The sequence below is a fragment of the Neomonachus schauinslandi genome, chromosome 15 (genome assembly GCF_002201575.2).
Source record: "Neomonachus schauinslandi chromosome 15, ASM220157v2, whole genome shotgun sequence".
Taxonomy (NCBI): Eukaryota; Metazoa; Chordata; class Mammalia; order Carnivora; family Phocidae; genus Neomonachus; species Neomonachus schauinslandi.
This window is the reverse complement of record NC_058417.1, coordinates 12242673-12260400: the sequence shown is the minus strand read 5'-3', so window position 1 is coordinate 12260400 and position 17728 is coordinate 12242673. Positions and strand designations below refer to the sequence as shown.

The 17728-nt window shown below is 47.5% G+C and overlaps 1 protein-coding gene across 1 annotated transcript in view; it reads left to right on the top strand.

The window, feature by feature from the left end:
- Positions 1-10071: 10071 nt before the first annotated feature.
- LOC110584563 (myosin phosphatase Rho interacting protein) overlaps positions 10072-17728 on the top strand; it is a 130707-nt gene continuing 123050 nt past the window's right edge. Inside the window, exon 1 of the mRNA XM_044921805.1 lies at positions 10072-10197. Within this exon, the coding sequence (XP_044777740.1) occupies positions 10072-10197 (126 nt within the window). The remainder of the gene's footprint in view (positions 10198-17728) is intronic.

The window sequence follows — 17728 nt, the reverse complement described above, 5'->3', positions numbered from 1 at the left end:
GAAATCTGACACAGTCCCACTTTTCATTTAATGTGCTCATGTAAGGGAGTGGAGTGGTTGACACTGGGGGCTTTCAGCTCAGATTTGGGTTCATATCCTGGCTCTGTTTTTAATGGTGATGGAGCAGGTCACTCAGAGTTTCAGCATCTGTCCTTCCTCTGAAAACTGGGGACTGTGTAATGCCCATGTCGTGGGTGCCTGTGATGGTGGCAAAGATGATGCAAGAAGTGGCAAGTGCCGGATTTGTAAATGCTCGGGTACCTGGGTGGTGCTCAGGAAGTGGGTTCGTTTTCCCCAACATAGGCCAAGAGAGGGGACCCGCCTCCATGGTTTTGTGGGACAGCTGACCCTCTAGCTCCATTTCTTGTCTACCTCCACGCCCACAGAACAAAAGCCCAGGCTGCCTCCACTCCTGCTGAGCTGCTTGGCACCAGCCTAGCAACTTCCTCATGGTAGCCCCTTGGGATTGGAAAGGCCGTAGTCGGTTTGCTTCTATGGGTTTGATTTTCAGAACATGTTTAAGTATAAAGATTGAACTATTTTTTTGGTTTTTGGTTGTTTTTAATAAGATGGAACTGATTTTAAGAATTTGTAGAGGACAGGAAGTGAAGAGGCCAGGTGCCATTAGCCTAAGACTTAGCATTAGAGTCTGTGGGCTGCTCCAGAGGGCAGTGCTCGGCACAGCAGCCACCTCCGGGCCCCTGCCACGCTCCAAGAAGTACATAGTGCAGGTCCCATGAATGGCAGTGACAGATACTGATTTCAGAAGTCACTTTGCACGGAAGTGTCTGAGTTGTCATCAACAAGGTAGCAGAGGATTAAGAAGCCACTGTCCTGCTGGTGTCTCTGGGACAGTTGTCTGGGAACCAAAGTCCTTGTGCCCCTGGGCCTGGTGAAACAGCTGGAGGGTAGAGGGCAGCGCAGGTTTTGTCCCAAATTGATGGGCAGGTGGGTGGGAGATGTGGCCAGGGCATGTCCTGGCCCTCTGGTCCCCAGTGTTGATTCACTCACTTCAGCCAGCAGGTCCGTCCTTCCAGTCTCCCTGCTGCTCCTCAGGCTTTACATATCCCACATGCTTCCAGGGAGGGGAGCCTTTTGCCAAGGGGACCGTTCTCTAGGGTCTAAACAGGTAGAAGTGGTTCCTTGCGAGAGCCTGCAGACAGCTCTTCTAACAGGCAGATGCCATCTCAGCAAGCAGCCTGCTGACTCTTCCTGCCTCGAAACCCTGTGAGCTTAGGGGTCCTCTTCAGGGGAGCTGGACCAGCATGGGTGGTCATGCTGCCTCCTGTGATGTGGAGGTTTTCCTATACTTAAATCGAAGGAGCAGTTGACGTGCTCTGGGATTATTTATTATGGAGGTGGTGGCTTTTGTAGCCAACAGTAATTGCTGTGTACCAGGCCACTGTTAACTCATTTACATTCACAGTGGCCTTATGAAGTAGAGAGATAAGAAACCTGAGCTGGAAAGAGGTCGTGTAACTTGCCCAAGGGTAATACTGTAAGTGCTAGAGCTGGGAGGCAAACCCAGTCACACAGGGTCTCCTCCTTCCACTCTTTCCTGCGCTCTCCTGAGCGGGGTCAGGTGGGCCTCCTGGATGTTAGATTTCTGGCTGGTGTGTGGCCCTCCTGTCCAGGAGCCAGGGGCTGTCCTGCCGGAAGGGTGAGTGTGTGCTGGGAAGGGTGGGGCGAGAGGATGAGGCCTGGGCTGAACTTATTTACATTTCTTGTCTCTTTTTTTCTTCCCATGGCACTTTCCCGTCCTACCTGTTTCTTAATGGGAAGCACTGCTTTTTGAGGGAGAGGGTGAGACTCTTTCCTGCAAAGCCCCAGAAGTGTGTCCCCACGCATTCTCTAGCATTCCTCCCTTTGCCACGAATGGCGTCATGTTCCAGAAATCCTGCGGCCATGGGCTCCTTGTCAAGACTGAACAGGGAAGAGGCTTTTTAAAATGTCACTTTCTCCCTCTTCCTCCAGCTGTTGCAGTCCAGGGAGGAGCCCTGAGCATGGATTGGGCTTGCAGGGCATGTGTGTGGGCAGAGGGGTAAGCGGGTAGCTGAGCTGGGAAGTGTGGGAGGGGAGGACAGAGAGCGGGCCATCAGCTGTGTGCCCTCACTCTCTCTGTGCCTGGGATCTAGGGAGCTCTGTGTGTGGGTTTTGTTTGGGGTTGTTTTTTGTGTTTTTTTGTTTTTTGTTTTTTGAGGTGAAATTCACATAACATGAAATTAACCATTTTAGAGTGTGCAATTCCATTGCATTCATCACATTCATCGTATTGTGCAAACACTACCAGTCTATAGTTTAAGACATTTCATCACCCTGAAAGAACACCCATAACTATTAGGCTGTTACTCCCCACTCCCAGTCCTTAGCAACCACCAGTCTGCTTTCTGTCCTTATGGCTTTACCTATGCTGGAAATTTCATTAAAATGGATATAGCATATGTAGCGTTTAGTCTGGCTTCTCGTACTTAGTATGTTTTCAGAGTTCATCCAGTGGTAGCATGAATCATTACCTCGTTTTTTTTAATGGCCGAATAATATTCCAGTATATGGGCATAGCACATTTAGATTATCTGTTCATCTATAGATGGATGCTTGGGCTGTTTCCACATTTTGGCTGTTGTGAATAGTGCTGCTATGAACATTCATGTGCTTGTTTTATTTGAACATCTACTTGCAGTTCTTCTGGGTAGAGACCTAGGAGTGGAATATCCGGGTCCAGTGGTCATTCTGTTCGTGATCTGTGTTTCGAATCAGCACATCAAGCCAGAGGCCAGTACTGCAGACTGCTGGCTGGGATGACAGTGCGTATGGTGCTGCCCAGACCTGTGTTCCTCATTTGTAGGAGTCCAGGATGGAGAACTGGGGTACGGGGCAACGCTCAGGCTTACAAGCATGGTGTGCAGCTTTGAGGTGGTGGTAGAGGTGCTGTGCCCACGCACAGGGATGGCTGAGCCACTTTGAGCTTCAGTCCTTCCTTTCTTCCCTTTCTGTCTAACCTGAAGATGAGTGGAGCTGCCAGGAAGGATCTAAGTGGGGGCTTTAATATTGGCGGGAGGGGGGCTGAGGGAGCATAGGAGTTGAAGGCCAGACAACATAGGGAGACACTGGAGTGTTCCAATGGTGAGATGCATGGGGAGCTGCTGCTGTTGGGCTTCCAAAAGATGTTGGGGTCACTAAGAGGGAAAAGAGATGATCTGGCCTGGTCAGTAGTTATCAGTTTTCAAACTTTATCTCTTCAGGAGTAGAGCACAGAGCCCCTTGAAACAGAACATGGAACTCACATATGTGAGGGATGGGAGGAGAGGACGGTGCCACCTGTGAGACCCCCCCCGGAGCTCCGCCCATCCCACACTCTGCAGCAGCCGCTGAAACACCACCTCCCGTTGTCGTCACTGTTAGAAAATCACTAATTTACCCTGACCCCCGTGTTAATATTTTTTAATAGAATGAAATATTTGATGCATACAAAAGAACATAAGTCACATCTATGCAGTGTATGTACCAGATTCCTAAGGAACACTCAAGGTACTTGGTCGTTCCAGTGTTTCAGCCTCCCTCAGTGGCCTCCAAGGGAGGGACCCATAGTGGATGTTGGCTGTGTGGAGCCCAGCCCCCTCTCCAGACCTCCCCTCCTCAGCAGAGCTTTGCCTCGCCCAGAGGAAGGGCTCCCTGCCTGGTGTGTGCGGGAGTCTGTTTCATTTCCACATGTATGTAGTACAGCCACTGTGGTAAGTCTGGTGCGAGATAAGCAGTCTTTTAAAGTAGTGCTGTGGAGGAGAAAGGAGTCTTGAGTAGAAACTTGGAGATGGACCTGAAGGCGCATTTGTGTTTGGGCTGACAGAGAGCCAGGGTGATAGCGTGAGCAGAGTGCTGAGGGAAGCAAGGGTGTGGGGGCAGGACGGGCCAGTCACTGACCTGAGGATTTGGGGTGGGGGTGGGGGTGGGATGATTGGCTAGGCCAGTGGTTCTCAAGCTTTTTGTTTTGGAGACTCCTTTATGCTCTTGATTATTGAGGCCCTCAAAGGGCTTTTGTCCATGTGGATTACATCTGTAGTATTTGTTGGACTAGAACTTAAAACTGAGAAATGTTTAGAAATTTATTAATCTATTTAAAAATAAAACAAACCCGTTACATGTTCACATAAATAACAGGTGTATTCTGAAAAATTACTTTTCCAAAACAACAAATAAGTGACTCCTGTCATGATGGAGCTGATGCAGGCTTGGAGAAGGAGGTTGCTTTGCCGTTAGATTCCACCACCGCACTCCACAGCTCCTGAAAGGGAGGGGCCAGAGGTGCCTGGAATGTTTTAGGATGGAGACTAGACTAGTGACAGGGCTGGGTTCTCATATGGGGAGCAAGGGGCAGCCAAGGAATAACAGACGGGGGGCAGGCAGTTCTCCTTGGGCCTCTGTCACTGATTAGCTTTGTGGCCAGAGGGCAAGATGACCCTGATCTTTTCATCTGTTCACTTAGCGGTGCTTGGTAATTTCCAAGACCCCATCCCAGTTCCTGACCTGGAGCTTTGGACACGGGAGTTGGAAGGAAGCATGGCAGTGGCCAGGTGATACTCCCCCTTTCCCTGGAGGTGCAGGGTTGGGGCTTGGGTCAGAAGTCAGGGTGGAGAGGGAGATTCGCATTCCTTGGTCTTAGAGGGCTGGTCGGGCCCTGCTTCCTCTAAGCATGTGGGTGGAAAGGGATTTAAGGGAATCTTGGAGGCCCCAGAGGTCTGTGTGACACAAATGGGATTATTTATTTATTTAAAAAGATTTTATTTATTTGAGAGAGAGGACAAGCGGGGTAGAGGGAGAGAGAGAAGCAGACTCCCGCTGAGTGGGGAGCCCAATGTGGGGCTGGATCCCAGGACCCGGAGATAATGACCTGAGCCAAAGTCAGATGCTAGTCAACTGAGCCATCCAGGCGCCCCTCACTAAATTTTATTTTTAGGAAGAAGTTTGGATCAACCCTCAGAATTTTCCTCAGAGGAAAATTACCTCTTCGTTTTAAGACTACAGTGCCCCTCCAGGTCCTGCCCCTTGGATTCAGTGGCTCTACAGGAATTTTGATGTCTTTAGTGTTAAATAAGGGAGTTATCCCCATGGCCTCAGATCTTTCAGGTATACCACAATCTTTGTTATGACTGTATTTTTTATGGCATCTGTTAAAGAAAATATTTTCTCTGCCCCTTTCTTCTCCATCCACGTGGAAAGGCTTTATGGAAAGCCTATGTCTGTCTCTTTGAGATGTTTTCAGCTTGAGATTTGGTCTGTGTAGCTAGTGCTGCCTGCCCCTGAGTCTGCCTATGGGGAGCCTCTCAGGAATCCCCTTCCAGCACCTCCTTCAACCAGTTTTCCTTTTTTTTTTTTTTTTGGCTTTTGAAGCATTCATTGTCCAGACTTTACATTGATAAGTGGTGTTTACCTCTTTGACCTCTCTTAAAGAAGGTTGAAAAACCGTCACCAAACTTGTATATCAATGTTCACAGCCACCAAAAGGGAGAAATGATTCCAGCGTCCAGCAGCAGTTGAGTAGATAAACAAATTATGGTATGTTCATAAATGGAATATTATTTGGCCATAAAAAGGTGTAAAATATACACACGTACTACAGTGTGGATAAACCTTGAAAACATCATGCTAAGGAAAGGGAGCAGTCAGAAAAGATCACTCGTCATCTGATTGTGTTCATACAAAATGTCCAGAATAGGCAAATGTATAGATACAGAAAGTAGAGTAGTGGTTTCCAGGGATTGGAATGGGGGAGGGGGGTGGGGAATGGACGGTTTAGGGAATGACAGCTAAAGATTACACGGTTTCTTCTGGGGGTGGCAGGCGTTGGGGGGTTCCAAAACTGTGGTGATGGATGCACTACAAACTATTGAATTGTGCTCACTTTTAAATGGGGGAGTTGTATGGTATGTGTATTATACCTCAGTAAAGCTATTACAGGAATACCCCAAGACAGTTACTACCCCACCTCATTCTTGGTTTGTACTCATAATTCATATCTTACCAAACCATTCTTTGACATGTTCATTTCCCATCTTCTTGTCGTTTTCTGCTTGACATTTGCTATCCACGCATAGCTAATAGCACACATTCCACTTCCATTCTACCCTATCGTGGTTACCCCAGGTCCCCCTGAGCACGCTGTACGGACATGATGTTGGCCTCCCCCTCACACACACCCATGCGTGCAGTCTGGGCAAGTATGTGTCAGCAGCGCAGAAGCATTCTCTGCCAAAACCAAGGGGCCATCCGATAACACTTTGTAGAACTCAGGTCATTGTTTCACCAAATATTTGTTGTCTCTGCCTCCACCCTGTGCTGCTTCTGATTTGGCTGAAGGGTGGGCCCGTCTGCAGATTGTCTAGAGGTTTGGGGCCTCCGCGCTAGCTCTGGAGGTGTGGACCCCGATCATACCGAGCCTTGTGGAGTTCTTGGGATGTGGCCTCTCCTCCTGGAACCCTTGCTTCCATGACACTGCCAGATGGGGTGACACTGTGTGTAAGGCCCTGCTGCCTCCTCTGGAGGGAAACTTGAACCTCTGCACACGTCGGCTGGCGTGATGCTGGCTCAGTTCTGCCTGCTTTCCCCAAGCTCATGTCCCTGACTTCAGTTTCTGAAGTTGGTCCTTTGCGAACTTCTCACAGGAAGTCTCTCCCAGACCTCCTGTCTCTGCCCCTGGTGCCGAGTTCCTTTCCCTTCGTTCCACTTTTTGTGCCTTTGTCTCATTATGGGTATTTCTGGTGGCTTTTTTATCTTTGCGTTGATGGTTCTGTGTCGTGGCCTTTGGCACCAAAGGTTGGTAAGCTGCATTTCTCCTGAGTTCCAGGGTTACATGTCTTGGTAATTAATAGGGTCCCAACTCTTCCCCACAGTATCTTTGTCTGAATGGTAAATCACAGGGTTACTCTACTTTCTCTGGGGTGGGGAAGAGGTGCGAGCCTGTGCTCACCCTTACTGTTTGCACAGGTAAGGAAGACTCCTCCTTCCAGAGAAGAGCCCCACAATTTCCGTCAGCTCCCAGAACACCTTAACAATCCATGGTGCCCGGCCAAGCTGAATGGGTGGCTCTCTGGAGGGTGGTCTGTGTTTGGTTCATCCCATAGTGATGAACTCACAGGTGCCATGCACACCCAGGTCCTCGACCTCGACTGCAAGGGTGTCTGGGGAGACCCTGCGTGATGTGCGGGTCAGGACTAGACCCTCCAGGAGAACATGCTTCCTGTTCAGATGGCTCCGGCCTTTACTTTGGGAAGTGGCTCACTGACGTGGAGCAGTGTGGAGTGGTTACAGGCCAGCTAGGGGGCCAGGTGGTCACGCCTCAGAGCCTGCTTAGACAGGTCACTTCAGTGTCCTTGAATGTCAGATGGAGGTGCTGATGGCATATACCTCATAGGTTTGTTGTGAAGACCGGAGAGTACATGAAGGGCGTGGAGCAGTGACCAGCCTCATAAGCTGTGGATGTTAGCTCTGAGGACAGTGGAAGGCAGGATAGATGTGACAAAGAGAGGAAACAAATGGGCATTTTTACCTGATTCCCCAGTGTGCTCAGTTAGATCGAGTGTGTGTCCTCCAGGCCACATACCTGATGATATCCTGCCGGCCGGGGAACAGCTGCCTTTCTCACTTGGAAGGCCAGGCTTTCACCCTGGTCACGGCCCTGGGTTCTGATCATGTTGAATCACCCAGAGTGGCTGTAGTATGATTGTGAGTATCTTGGTGATGGTTGGTTGTTCTCTGCTGACTTTCAGAGGCAAACAACAGGCCCTGGAAGTTCATGCTGGCATATGGTGGCTGTATTGAGGAATGTAGTTTGGGTCCAGAACTGAATGTAAAGCAACATCACGGTATTCTCCAGGCCTTGAGACCCCCGTGGACAAGTCTTAGGAGTCCCAGCACGGTTTAGGTCTCATGGCCTTGTGGGGAACAAGTGTGTGTGTGGCCTCTCAGGGGGTCGGCAGAGATGGCCAACACCCTCACTGATGATGATTGGCCCTGGCAGGCTTGTTCTGAAAGAGATGCCCCACTTGCTTGAGGGCTTTGGCCCTAGTAGGCATGCTCAGAATTGTGTGCTAACCCCCCTGCCATGGGCTAGGCAAGTGGGCATCTAGGATACAGTAAAGTCTTGGCAAGGTTAAGGCCTGAGACTGACTTTCACATGTGCTCAGATCTCCTTTTACTGACTTACTTGAAATGTCTTGGAAAAGACAGGTGACCTTGAATTCTTATGAGCTTGATTTACAAGCTCATAAAGATGGCCAGACGGCTGCTGCCCAGGCATCATTTCTCCTTTTAGAACCGAAATGCAGAAAATATTAACAGCCTGTTATGAATCTAAAAGTGTTGCCAGAGAAACTCTTTTGGGGAAAAAAAAAAGGGCAAGGAAGGAACCTCGAAACTACAGGTGTATTAGCTGCAGTGTACATACATTCTGCCCATAGATCTTTTAATGAATCCTCTACCAAGGGCCATTTGTCCCCCAGCCCATGCTTGAGCGCAGGTCCCTATACCCCACCTTTGGCCCAGAGAAATCTTTGCCCCAGGAATTTCCCCAAAGCTGGGATACTGGCCCGAGCATATATGGATTCTTTAGGACTGTGGGACTTTTCCTCTTGAAGAACTTTAATGGGGAAGGTCACTGTGCTTGGAATTCAGGCGTTTAGCCTGATATGAGGGAGCCTGTGTGGGCTTTGCATGCTCTGCCCCTACGCTCAGAGTCGGGAGGCCCTGGGGTCCTTCTGGACTGGCCTCAAATACTCTGCAGTCCTGCCCATCACGCTCCTTTGGGGACCTCCACTCATAACCTCCACTGTGGGGCTCCCTCCCCTGAGTGCTGCTGGTCCCCAAGCGGTACCCCCAGTTTGGTCTGAGCACCGGCTGTGTGCACGGCCCTATGTAGGTGCTGGGATGTATATCCCTGACTCTGGGCCATTGATTGTTCAGTGACCCAGTATGTGTTTGTGTCTGATGTAATTTTTTAAAAAATGGTATGGAAAAGTTATGTGTGTTTTTCTATTGTAGATGATGAAACTGAGATTCACAGAGGTAATGTCTTGCCCTGGGCCACACACCAACTAAGACATAGAACTAGGACTTGAACTTGGGCCTTCTGGTTCCCAGGCCATGGTCTTTACACTAATTATCCAGAGCTGTTAGGTCATGCCATTGGTGGAGAGTGGAGTACAGGGATTCCTTGGCCTCGTCTACTTCTTATTCTGACAGGAACAATCAGGCCCTTGCCCACCACCCCCTGCCATCTTTTGGAAGATGTTCCGTTAGTACTGTATCAGAAGTCATGCATGCACAGTCGGGCAAACATCTTCCCCTCCCTTTAAAAAAAAAAGTAATATCTGGTAAGTACTATATATACTTTACAAAAAATGGTAAAAGCAAACAAAAAAACCCAAGACTTGCTCATGATCCCAGCAGTCAACACAATAGCTGTTTTCTCGTTGACTCCCAATCTTTCTCTGTCCTTATGATGCATTTTATAATAATAGGCCACATTTTTACATCCTACCCTGGATGCTTGTTCCCATGCCTGGTCTCCTTCACTAATACAAGAGCCCCTTGGGGAGGGAAGTGCACATCACATTTTTATCTCTGGTCCCTTGAGTGATTCCAGCTTCACAGCAGCAACTGGGGAAATTCCACTGAACACCTCCAGAGGGTGCCAGTCATCCAGGAGACAGATGGAATGAAGCCACCTGGCTCTGTGCAGGAAGCACTGGCTTGATGGAATCCCGTGGGCACATACTCTCAAGGGGTTCTTGAATTCCTCATAGGTATTTATAGTTAATGGCTGTGTAATATTTTCGTGAGTTGATAATCAGCATTCATTTAGCCATTTGCTTGTTGGACATTGAGTTCCTCTTCAATCATGAGGGGAGCTTTTTGCTTCTCTGTGTTATTTCTTTCAGCTTAATTTCTGGCTGTGGGGTTCCTGGGGCAGGAGTCTGGGAAGGCGGTGGTTCTCCCCACATACGGCCACGTTGCCGCTCTTGGAGAGTGCTGGGTTCCCACAGCACTTCTTTGTGTCTCTGCCAGTGTGGCACACGTGGCATGACTGGGGGGTCAGAATCAGAGAAAGGAGAAGTACACGTGAAGTTCAGCCTGTCTGCCTGCGCCTCAGCCTGCTGGTTGTCCCCCGGGGCCAACCAGTACCGACTAGCACCATGGGAGCTCCAGGTATGGAGGCTGGAAGTGCCGTCTGGGCTCCCCTGGGTCTTGGCTGGGAAGGCCTTACCGGCCGTGCTCAGAGCACAGTTTAGGAGCAGTCTCGGCTGCGTGGTGGCGACTAGGAAGTATGTCCACTGACTCATGTGGATGTGTGTTTCAGTGACTGCAGCCCGACTCTGTACAGGGCACTGTGCTAGATGGGAGGCGGGACTCCGCGGCGAGCTGAGTGTTGTAAGAGGGAAGGAACGTGGATGGCTTGGGGTTGGGAGATAATGGAACTTAGGAGGGGCAGCGGGATGGGGCAAAGAGCCCTCCACAAGCAATTCTTGTGCCTGATGGAATATTTTTCTTTCCCCTGGGAGGTGTAAGTATAACAGAGCAGTCCAGAGAAGGGGGAGGTGGCAGTGTCCTGGATTAATGGCGGTAGCAGCCACAGTAAGTTCTCAGTAAGCAGTTGGCTTTGGGTCAGTTCCTGTACTTGAAGGGGGTGTAGGATTTTGAGGGGGCCTGTGTAGGGGCCAGTAAGGGGACACCAGACCATAGAGGGAGGGCCTTTAGGATGACGGGATGTTATCAGGGGCTGGGAAAGGTGGAGCCCACATTTTTGCATCAGTAGTTTTGGGTACTCACTCTTCAGTGCCATAGCGTGCAATGTATCTGCCTTTCTCGGCACCATGTACACTCACAGGGTGGGTGAATCTGAGGACAGGAAAATCGAGGTTAACCACCCATTAGAAATCCGTCACTGACGTCCCTGCTCTTTGAGCCTTAGGCCACATGTTGCTGAGAGCCGAGCATGTAATGTTCCCAATGCCTCGGAGCCAATTGTGATCCGGCGGCTGTGTCCAGAGGCTTGTATGTTTCTGGGAAGCATCCGTGTGGCAGCTTGACAGCGCTGTGTAAAGCAGGCCAGGACGTTTGCATCTTCCCCTGCCTGTGGCCTGCCCACCTGGCCTGAGTTGAGGCAGTTGGGCTCTCCCTGATGCAGCCCAGACCTGCCTGGAGGGTGGCGAGAGGAGAAGGGGCAGAAGGACAGGCCCAACAGGGTGTACACGTGTGGGTGTGTGTGGCCTCCAGGAGAAGCTGTTGGAAAGGCCAGTGGAGCTCATTCAGCACAGCTGAGGGCCGCGGAGGGCCATCCTGGCCTGGGGAAGGCCCTTGTGGACCACCGAGGTCTTCATGGCTGGAACCTCTGTGGTATGGGGCTGTGGAGGGTCTCCTTCCAGTGCTAAATGCCTGTATGTGGGTGGAGGCAGTATTCAGCAAGTAACAGGTTTGGGTTTTATTTTTTTTTAATTAAACTTTTTATTTTGAGATAATTGTATTTTTCTGTGCAGTTTTAAGAAAATGTACAGCTATTCCACGTACACCTTACCCAGTTTCCCCCAGTGGTAAAACCTTGTGAAATTATAGTGCGGTGTCAGAATCAGGATATTGACATTGATGCAGTCAAGATCAAGGCATTTCCATCCTTCCAGGTCCCCTCATGCCACACCCCTGCCCTCCCACCATTACTACCTCTTAACCCCTGGCAGCCGTGGATCTGTTCTCCATTTATAGAAATTACACATTTCAAGAATTTTATGTAAATGGAATCATACAGCATGTAGCCTTTCAGTTTTGGCTTTTTTCACTCATAATTCTCTGGAGGTTCACCCAGATTGTGTGGATCAAGTTTGTTCCTTTTTATTGCTGACTAGTATTTCAGGGGAGTCATGTACCAGTTTCTTTAACTGCTCACCTACTGAAGGACATCTGGGTTTCCAGGTTTTGGCTATTACAAATAAAGCTGCTATAACGTATTCAGAAATGTACAGTTTTTGTGTGAATGCAAACTTTTGTTTTTCTGGAATAAGTACCCAGGTCTGCAGTTCCTGGATCATGGGGTAATTGCATGCTTAGTTTTTAAAGAAGCCCCTAAACTTTTTTAGAGTGGCTGTACCATTTCACATTGTTGCCAGCAATGTATGAGTCATAGACTTTGCTCACATTCCTGCCAGCATTTGGTGTTGTCACCATTTTTAATTTTAGCCATTCTGATAGGCTTATATTGCTCATGGTTCTAAACAGATTGTTGTGTTTTTGTTTTTGTTTTTTTACTGTTGAGTTTCAAGAGGGCTTAGTATACTCTACTGGATACTAGTCCTTTGTTGGGCATGTGGTTTGCAAATATTTTTATTCCATTCTGTGACTTATCTTTTCACCCTCCTTGTAGGGCCTTCACACAGCAAAAATTTTTAATTTTAATGAAGTTTGATTTGTCAGTTTGTGTTTCATTCTTAGCTAATTTTTGTGTAAGATTGAGCTTTATTTATTTTTTGCCTGTGGATGTCCGGTGGCTTCAGCACCATTTGTCAAAAGGCTGTCTCTCCTCCACTGAATTGTTTAGCACCTTTTTTCCAAGATTAAGTTGGACATATTTGTGTGGGTCTGTTTCTGGGTTCTCTATTCTGTTCTCTCTCTCTCTCTCTTTTTTTTTTAAGAGTGGAAGAGAGGCGGGGAAGAGGGGCAACGGGAGAGAGAGGATCTTAAGCAGACTTCACACCCAGCACAGACCCCTACATGGGGCTCGATCTCACAACCCTAAGATCATGACCTGAGCTGAAATCAAGAGTCAGTTGCTTCACTGACTTAGCCACCCAGACGCCCCTCCATTCTGTTCTGTTGATCTATGTATCTCACCTTCCACTAATATCACACAATCTTGAATACTGTGGATATGTAATAAATCTTGTAATCGAGTAGATGAATTCCTCCCTCTTTATTCTTTTTTAATTTTTAAAACTATTCTAGTTTCTTTGACTTTCCATTTAAATTTTAGAGTAATCTTGTCTATATCTGCAAGCCTTACTGAGCTTTTGATTAGTAATTGCATTAATTCTGTATATCGATTTGGGGGAAAATTGGCATCTTAGAATCTTCCAGTCTATGAGCATAATATGTCTTTCCATTTTATTTTTTTAGCTCTTCTTTGGTTTCTTTTATCAGTGTTGTGTAGTTTTTTTTAGCATGCAAGTCTTGTACATGCCTTGTTAGATTTACAACTAAATAGTTCTCTTTTTTTAAGATTTTATTTATTTGAGAGAGAGAGAGCGAGCATGAGCAGGAAAGGGGCAGAGGGAGAGGGAGAAGCAGACTCCTGGCTGAGCAGGGAGCCCAACCGGGGACTCGATCCCAGAACCCTGGGATCATGACCTGATGCTCAACCAAGGAGCCACCCAGGCGTCCCAGTATTTCATTTTTTTAAGCGATTGTAAATGGTATTACATTTTTAATTTTGGTGTCCACATATTCACTGCTAGTATATAGAAATACAGTTGATTTTTGTATACTGATCTTATATCCTGTATCCTTGTTGAACTCACTAGTTTTAGTTTTTAAAAACAGATTCTTTGTTTTTCTACATAGAAAATTATGTCATCTGTAAACATTTTATTTTTTCTTTCTGATCTACATGCTTTTTATTTCCTTTTCTGCCTTATTGCACTAGCTGGAAATTCTAGCACTGTAGTTCTGAGAGTGGACATCATTGCCTAGTTCCTTATCTGGGAGGAAAAGCATTTCGTCTTTCATCGTTTCTTAAATTTCACATATGAGTGAGGTCATGTGGTATTTGTGTTTCTCTGACATTTCACTTAGCATTATACTCTCCAGGTCCATCCATGTTGTTACAAACGGCAAGATTTCATTCTTTTTTATGGCTGAGTAATATTCCATTGTAGATAAATATCACATTTCTTGATCCATTCGTATGTCACTGGACGCTTGGGTTGCTTCCATAGTTTGGCTCTTGTAAATAATGCTGCAGTAAACATAGGGGTTCATGTATCCCTTTGAATTGGGGGTTTTCTAATTTTGGGGTAAAATTCCTGGATTGTAGGGTAGTTCTGTTTTTAATTTTTTGAGGAACTCATCTGAGATTTTGCTTTCATTCTGAAGGATATTTTCTCTGGGTATAGGGTTCTGGATTGACGGTTTCCTTTCAGTGACTGAAAAGTGTTGTACCACTTGCCTCTGGCCTCTGAGGTTCCTGATGAGAAGTCCACTGTTGTCATATTTGGTTTTCTCCTATCTATAAGCTGTTACTTTTCTTTGGCTGCTTTCAAGAGTTTGTATTTGTCTTTAGTTTTCAGAAATTTAATTTTGTTGTGTCTTGGTGTAGATTCCTTTGGATTTATCCTTTGGAGTGTACTCAGCTTCTTGAATTTATAGGTTGCCTTTCTTGCCAAATTTGGGAAGTTTTCAACCATTGTTTATTCAAGTGCTTTTTCCACCCTACTGTCCTTTTCTCTTTCTGGGAGTCTGATGACACAGATGATAGATCTTTTACATTGTTCTACAGGTCTCTAAGACTCTGTTTTTCTCTTATTATTTCTTTTAGTCTCTTTTCTCTCTGTTGCCTGATTGGGTAATTTCTTTCATTTTTTTTTAAAGATTTTATTTATTTATTTGACAGAGAGTGAGTGAGCACACAAGCAGGGGGAGTGGGAGAGGGAGAAGCTGGCTCCCCGCTGAGCAGGGATCCTGAAGCGGGGCTTGATCCCAGGAGTCTGGGATCATGACCTGAGCTGAAGGCAGATGCTTAAGACTGAGCCACCCAGGCACCCCTGATTGGGTAATTTCTGTTACTTTTCTTCCAGTTCACTGATTCTTTCCTTGTGGTTTCCATCATTCTGCTGTTGGGTCCATCCAGTCAGCTTTTTATTTCATTTATTGTATTTTTCAGTTTCAAAATTTCCATTTGGTTTTTATATCTCCTAATTGTTTTTTGTTTGTTTTGTTTTTTTGCTGGGGCTTTCTGTGTTTCCACTTATTCCAAGCATGTTTATAATTTCTTGTTGAAACATTTCAGCATTGCTGCCTCATCAGATAATTCTGACGTGGCTGTCACCTTGGTGTTGGCATCTGTTGGTTGTCCTTGTTTTATTCAGTTTGTGATCTTTCTGGTTCTTAGTATGCTGGTGATTTTTTTGATTGAAACTTGGATATTTTTGTGTTATTTTAGGTGACTGTGGATTGTGTTTGACCCTTCTTTTCTAGTTGGCTTTCTCTGACACTACTCCAGTGAGGGTAGGGGGGTGGGGGGAGCCACCATCTTTTACTTTCAGGTGGAAGTAGAAGTCCAGGCTGCCCACTTGGCCTCCACTGACACCTGACGGGGGAGGTTCCTTGTTACTTTGGAGCAGGGGTGAGAGTTCAGCTCCCCACATGTCTTCCTCTGACTCTATTCCAGCAGGGAGAGGGAGAGGGACCTTGTTACTTCGGAGTGGGGGGCAAAAATCCCAGCTCCCTGCCTGGCCTCCCGACACCTTCCTGGTAGGGGTGCTGGGGCGCCTCTTAGCTGGCAAGGGTAGGAAGGAAGCCTTTGCTGGCATGGGTGGGGCTGGAGCTGAGTCTTTCTTGTCATGTCTGGCAGGAATGGAACAGTTACCGTAGAATATTTTGTCTTACCAGGTTGTTCCTTCCCTGGTTCTTCAGCTAGAGAGAGCAGTTTTTATTGGGGCTTTTATTTGTACCTGTTGGCACTTCCAGGTTGCTCATTCTTCCAGTACCTAGTCTGGGACAGTGAGACAAAAAGAGAAGCCAGGGTGCACATCTCCATGTTGTTTTCAGGATCCCCAGCCCTCTTCTCTCTACCTTGCAGAGTCTCCTTAGGTTTTTATTATATACAGTGTCTGAGGTTTGATTTGTACTTAGTAGGAGGAATAAGGAAAATTATGTCTACCTATCTTCCAGAAGCAGAAGTTTCAAGTAACCGTTTTTGAAAGGACTTTCAATTGAGGACGACACCCAGACCACCAGCAGCCTCTTCCCAGAGACCAGCCAGAAGTGCAGCCTCTGGTTTATTGGGTTTGTGAGGGAAGGCTGAGTTTATTTATTTATTTATTTATTTGACAGAGAGAGCAAGTGAGCACAAGCAGGGGGAGCTACAGGCAGAGGGAGAAACAAGCTCCCTACTGAACAGGGAGCCTGATGTGGGGCTCAATCCTAGCACCCTGGGATCAAGACCTGAGTTAAAGGCAGACACCTAACCGACTGAGCCACCCAGGTGCCCCTAGAGCACTTGTTTTTTGCCCTGTGCCCTCCATTGGCCCAGCCTCCCACTTTTCAGGACAACCTGCCCACCTGGAAGGGTCCCCTTTGGGGTGGTGTGTCCAAGAAGGACCTGACAAAGTGAGGTGGGTGCTGGCAGCCCCCTGGTTTGCAGCACATGGGGCTGGCGCACACTAGGCCTGAGTAGATAGATGTTCGGTCAATAACAGTGCTCGTGATGGGTGGTGGGTTCTGAGGGGACCTGTATCAGCCCCTCACTTTTCCAACTGCTCCTTTTGGAGAAAGATTAGGTAGATGTAGCTGCTAATATGAAGTCTCCCCAAAGCCCTGCGGCCAGAGACCAGGAGAGTAGCATACAATCATGGCTAGACAGAAATGGAGGAGACACGGCCTTGTCTAACCTCCTGATTTCACACCTCAGGGAACTGCAAACTAAGAGGTGAAGTGGGGAAATCACCTGGCCCAGAATCACCCCCTGGCCCTCACCTTTCCATCTTGTGTACGTATGTCACTGAGTGGTGTGAGAGAGCCCGCTGAGTGAGTGTGCCTGCCTGCTTGGGGAATGGCTGGGCGCCGCCGGGCTGGTATTTGTTACAAACCTTACTCTCTTTACTCCTGTTTTCCAAGACAGAATTTCATTCCACATCCCCCATGGCCCTCCTGGGTCGTGTCCCTCTAACCCCAGGTTCCCTGTCAGCACCCACCTCCCATGTTTCATCAAAACCAGTCCCTGACTTCCGTTCCTCAGCCCCCTCATACCCCTTGCCTGAAGCTCCTACTATGTTCACTTTCATGGGGAAAAGCCAGAGCTTCCCCCTGGGGGCCTAGAGGACCCTGCAGAAGCCAAGAAAAAGGAGTGTTCTTGGCTTACCCCAGAATGCTCTGTGACCTCTGGCAAGTGACCTTCCCTCTCTGAGTCACAGATTCCACAGCTATAAAATGAGGTGGTGTGACAGGGCTCCAGTTTGGAAAGTGCTGAATAAAAAGCATGGTTAGAGGACCCTAATGCTTTCCCAGAGATGAGTCGTGTGTAAACAGCAGGCAGAGGATTTGGGTTTTGTGTTACTGCCCTCCAAAGGGTAGTGGACAAATTGGCGTGGTTGTGCCTTTTCCAGTGGCTTCTCACCAGCCGGGTATGGCTGAAAAGGAAGGTGGAGCCAGAGTGTCTGTCTAGTGTCTCAACTCCTGTTGAGCTCCTACTCTCAGGGTCTTGGGGGATGGGGGACTCTTCATTTAAAAAAAAAAAAAAAAAATTAACAGCTAACATTTATTATGCACTTAGAGGCCAAACACTGTGCTTAATGTTTTTTTCCTCATACACTTTTTTTGAGATATAATTTACGAACTATAAAATTCAGCCCCTTAAAGGGTACAATTCAGTGGCTTTTAGCATATTCACAAGGTCATTCGACCATCTCCACTTTCTAAATCCAGAACATTTTCATCATCCCACAAAGAAACCCCATACCTGTTGGCAGTCATTTCC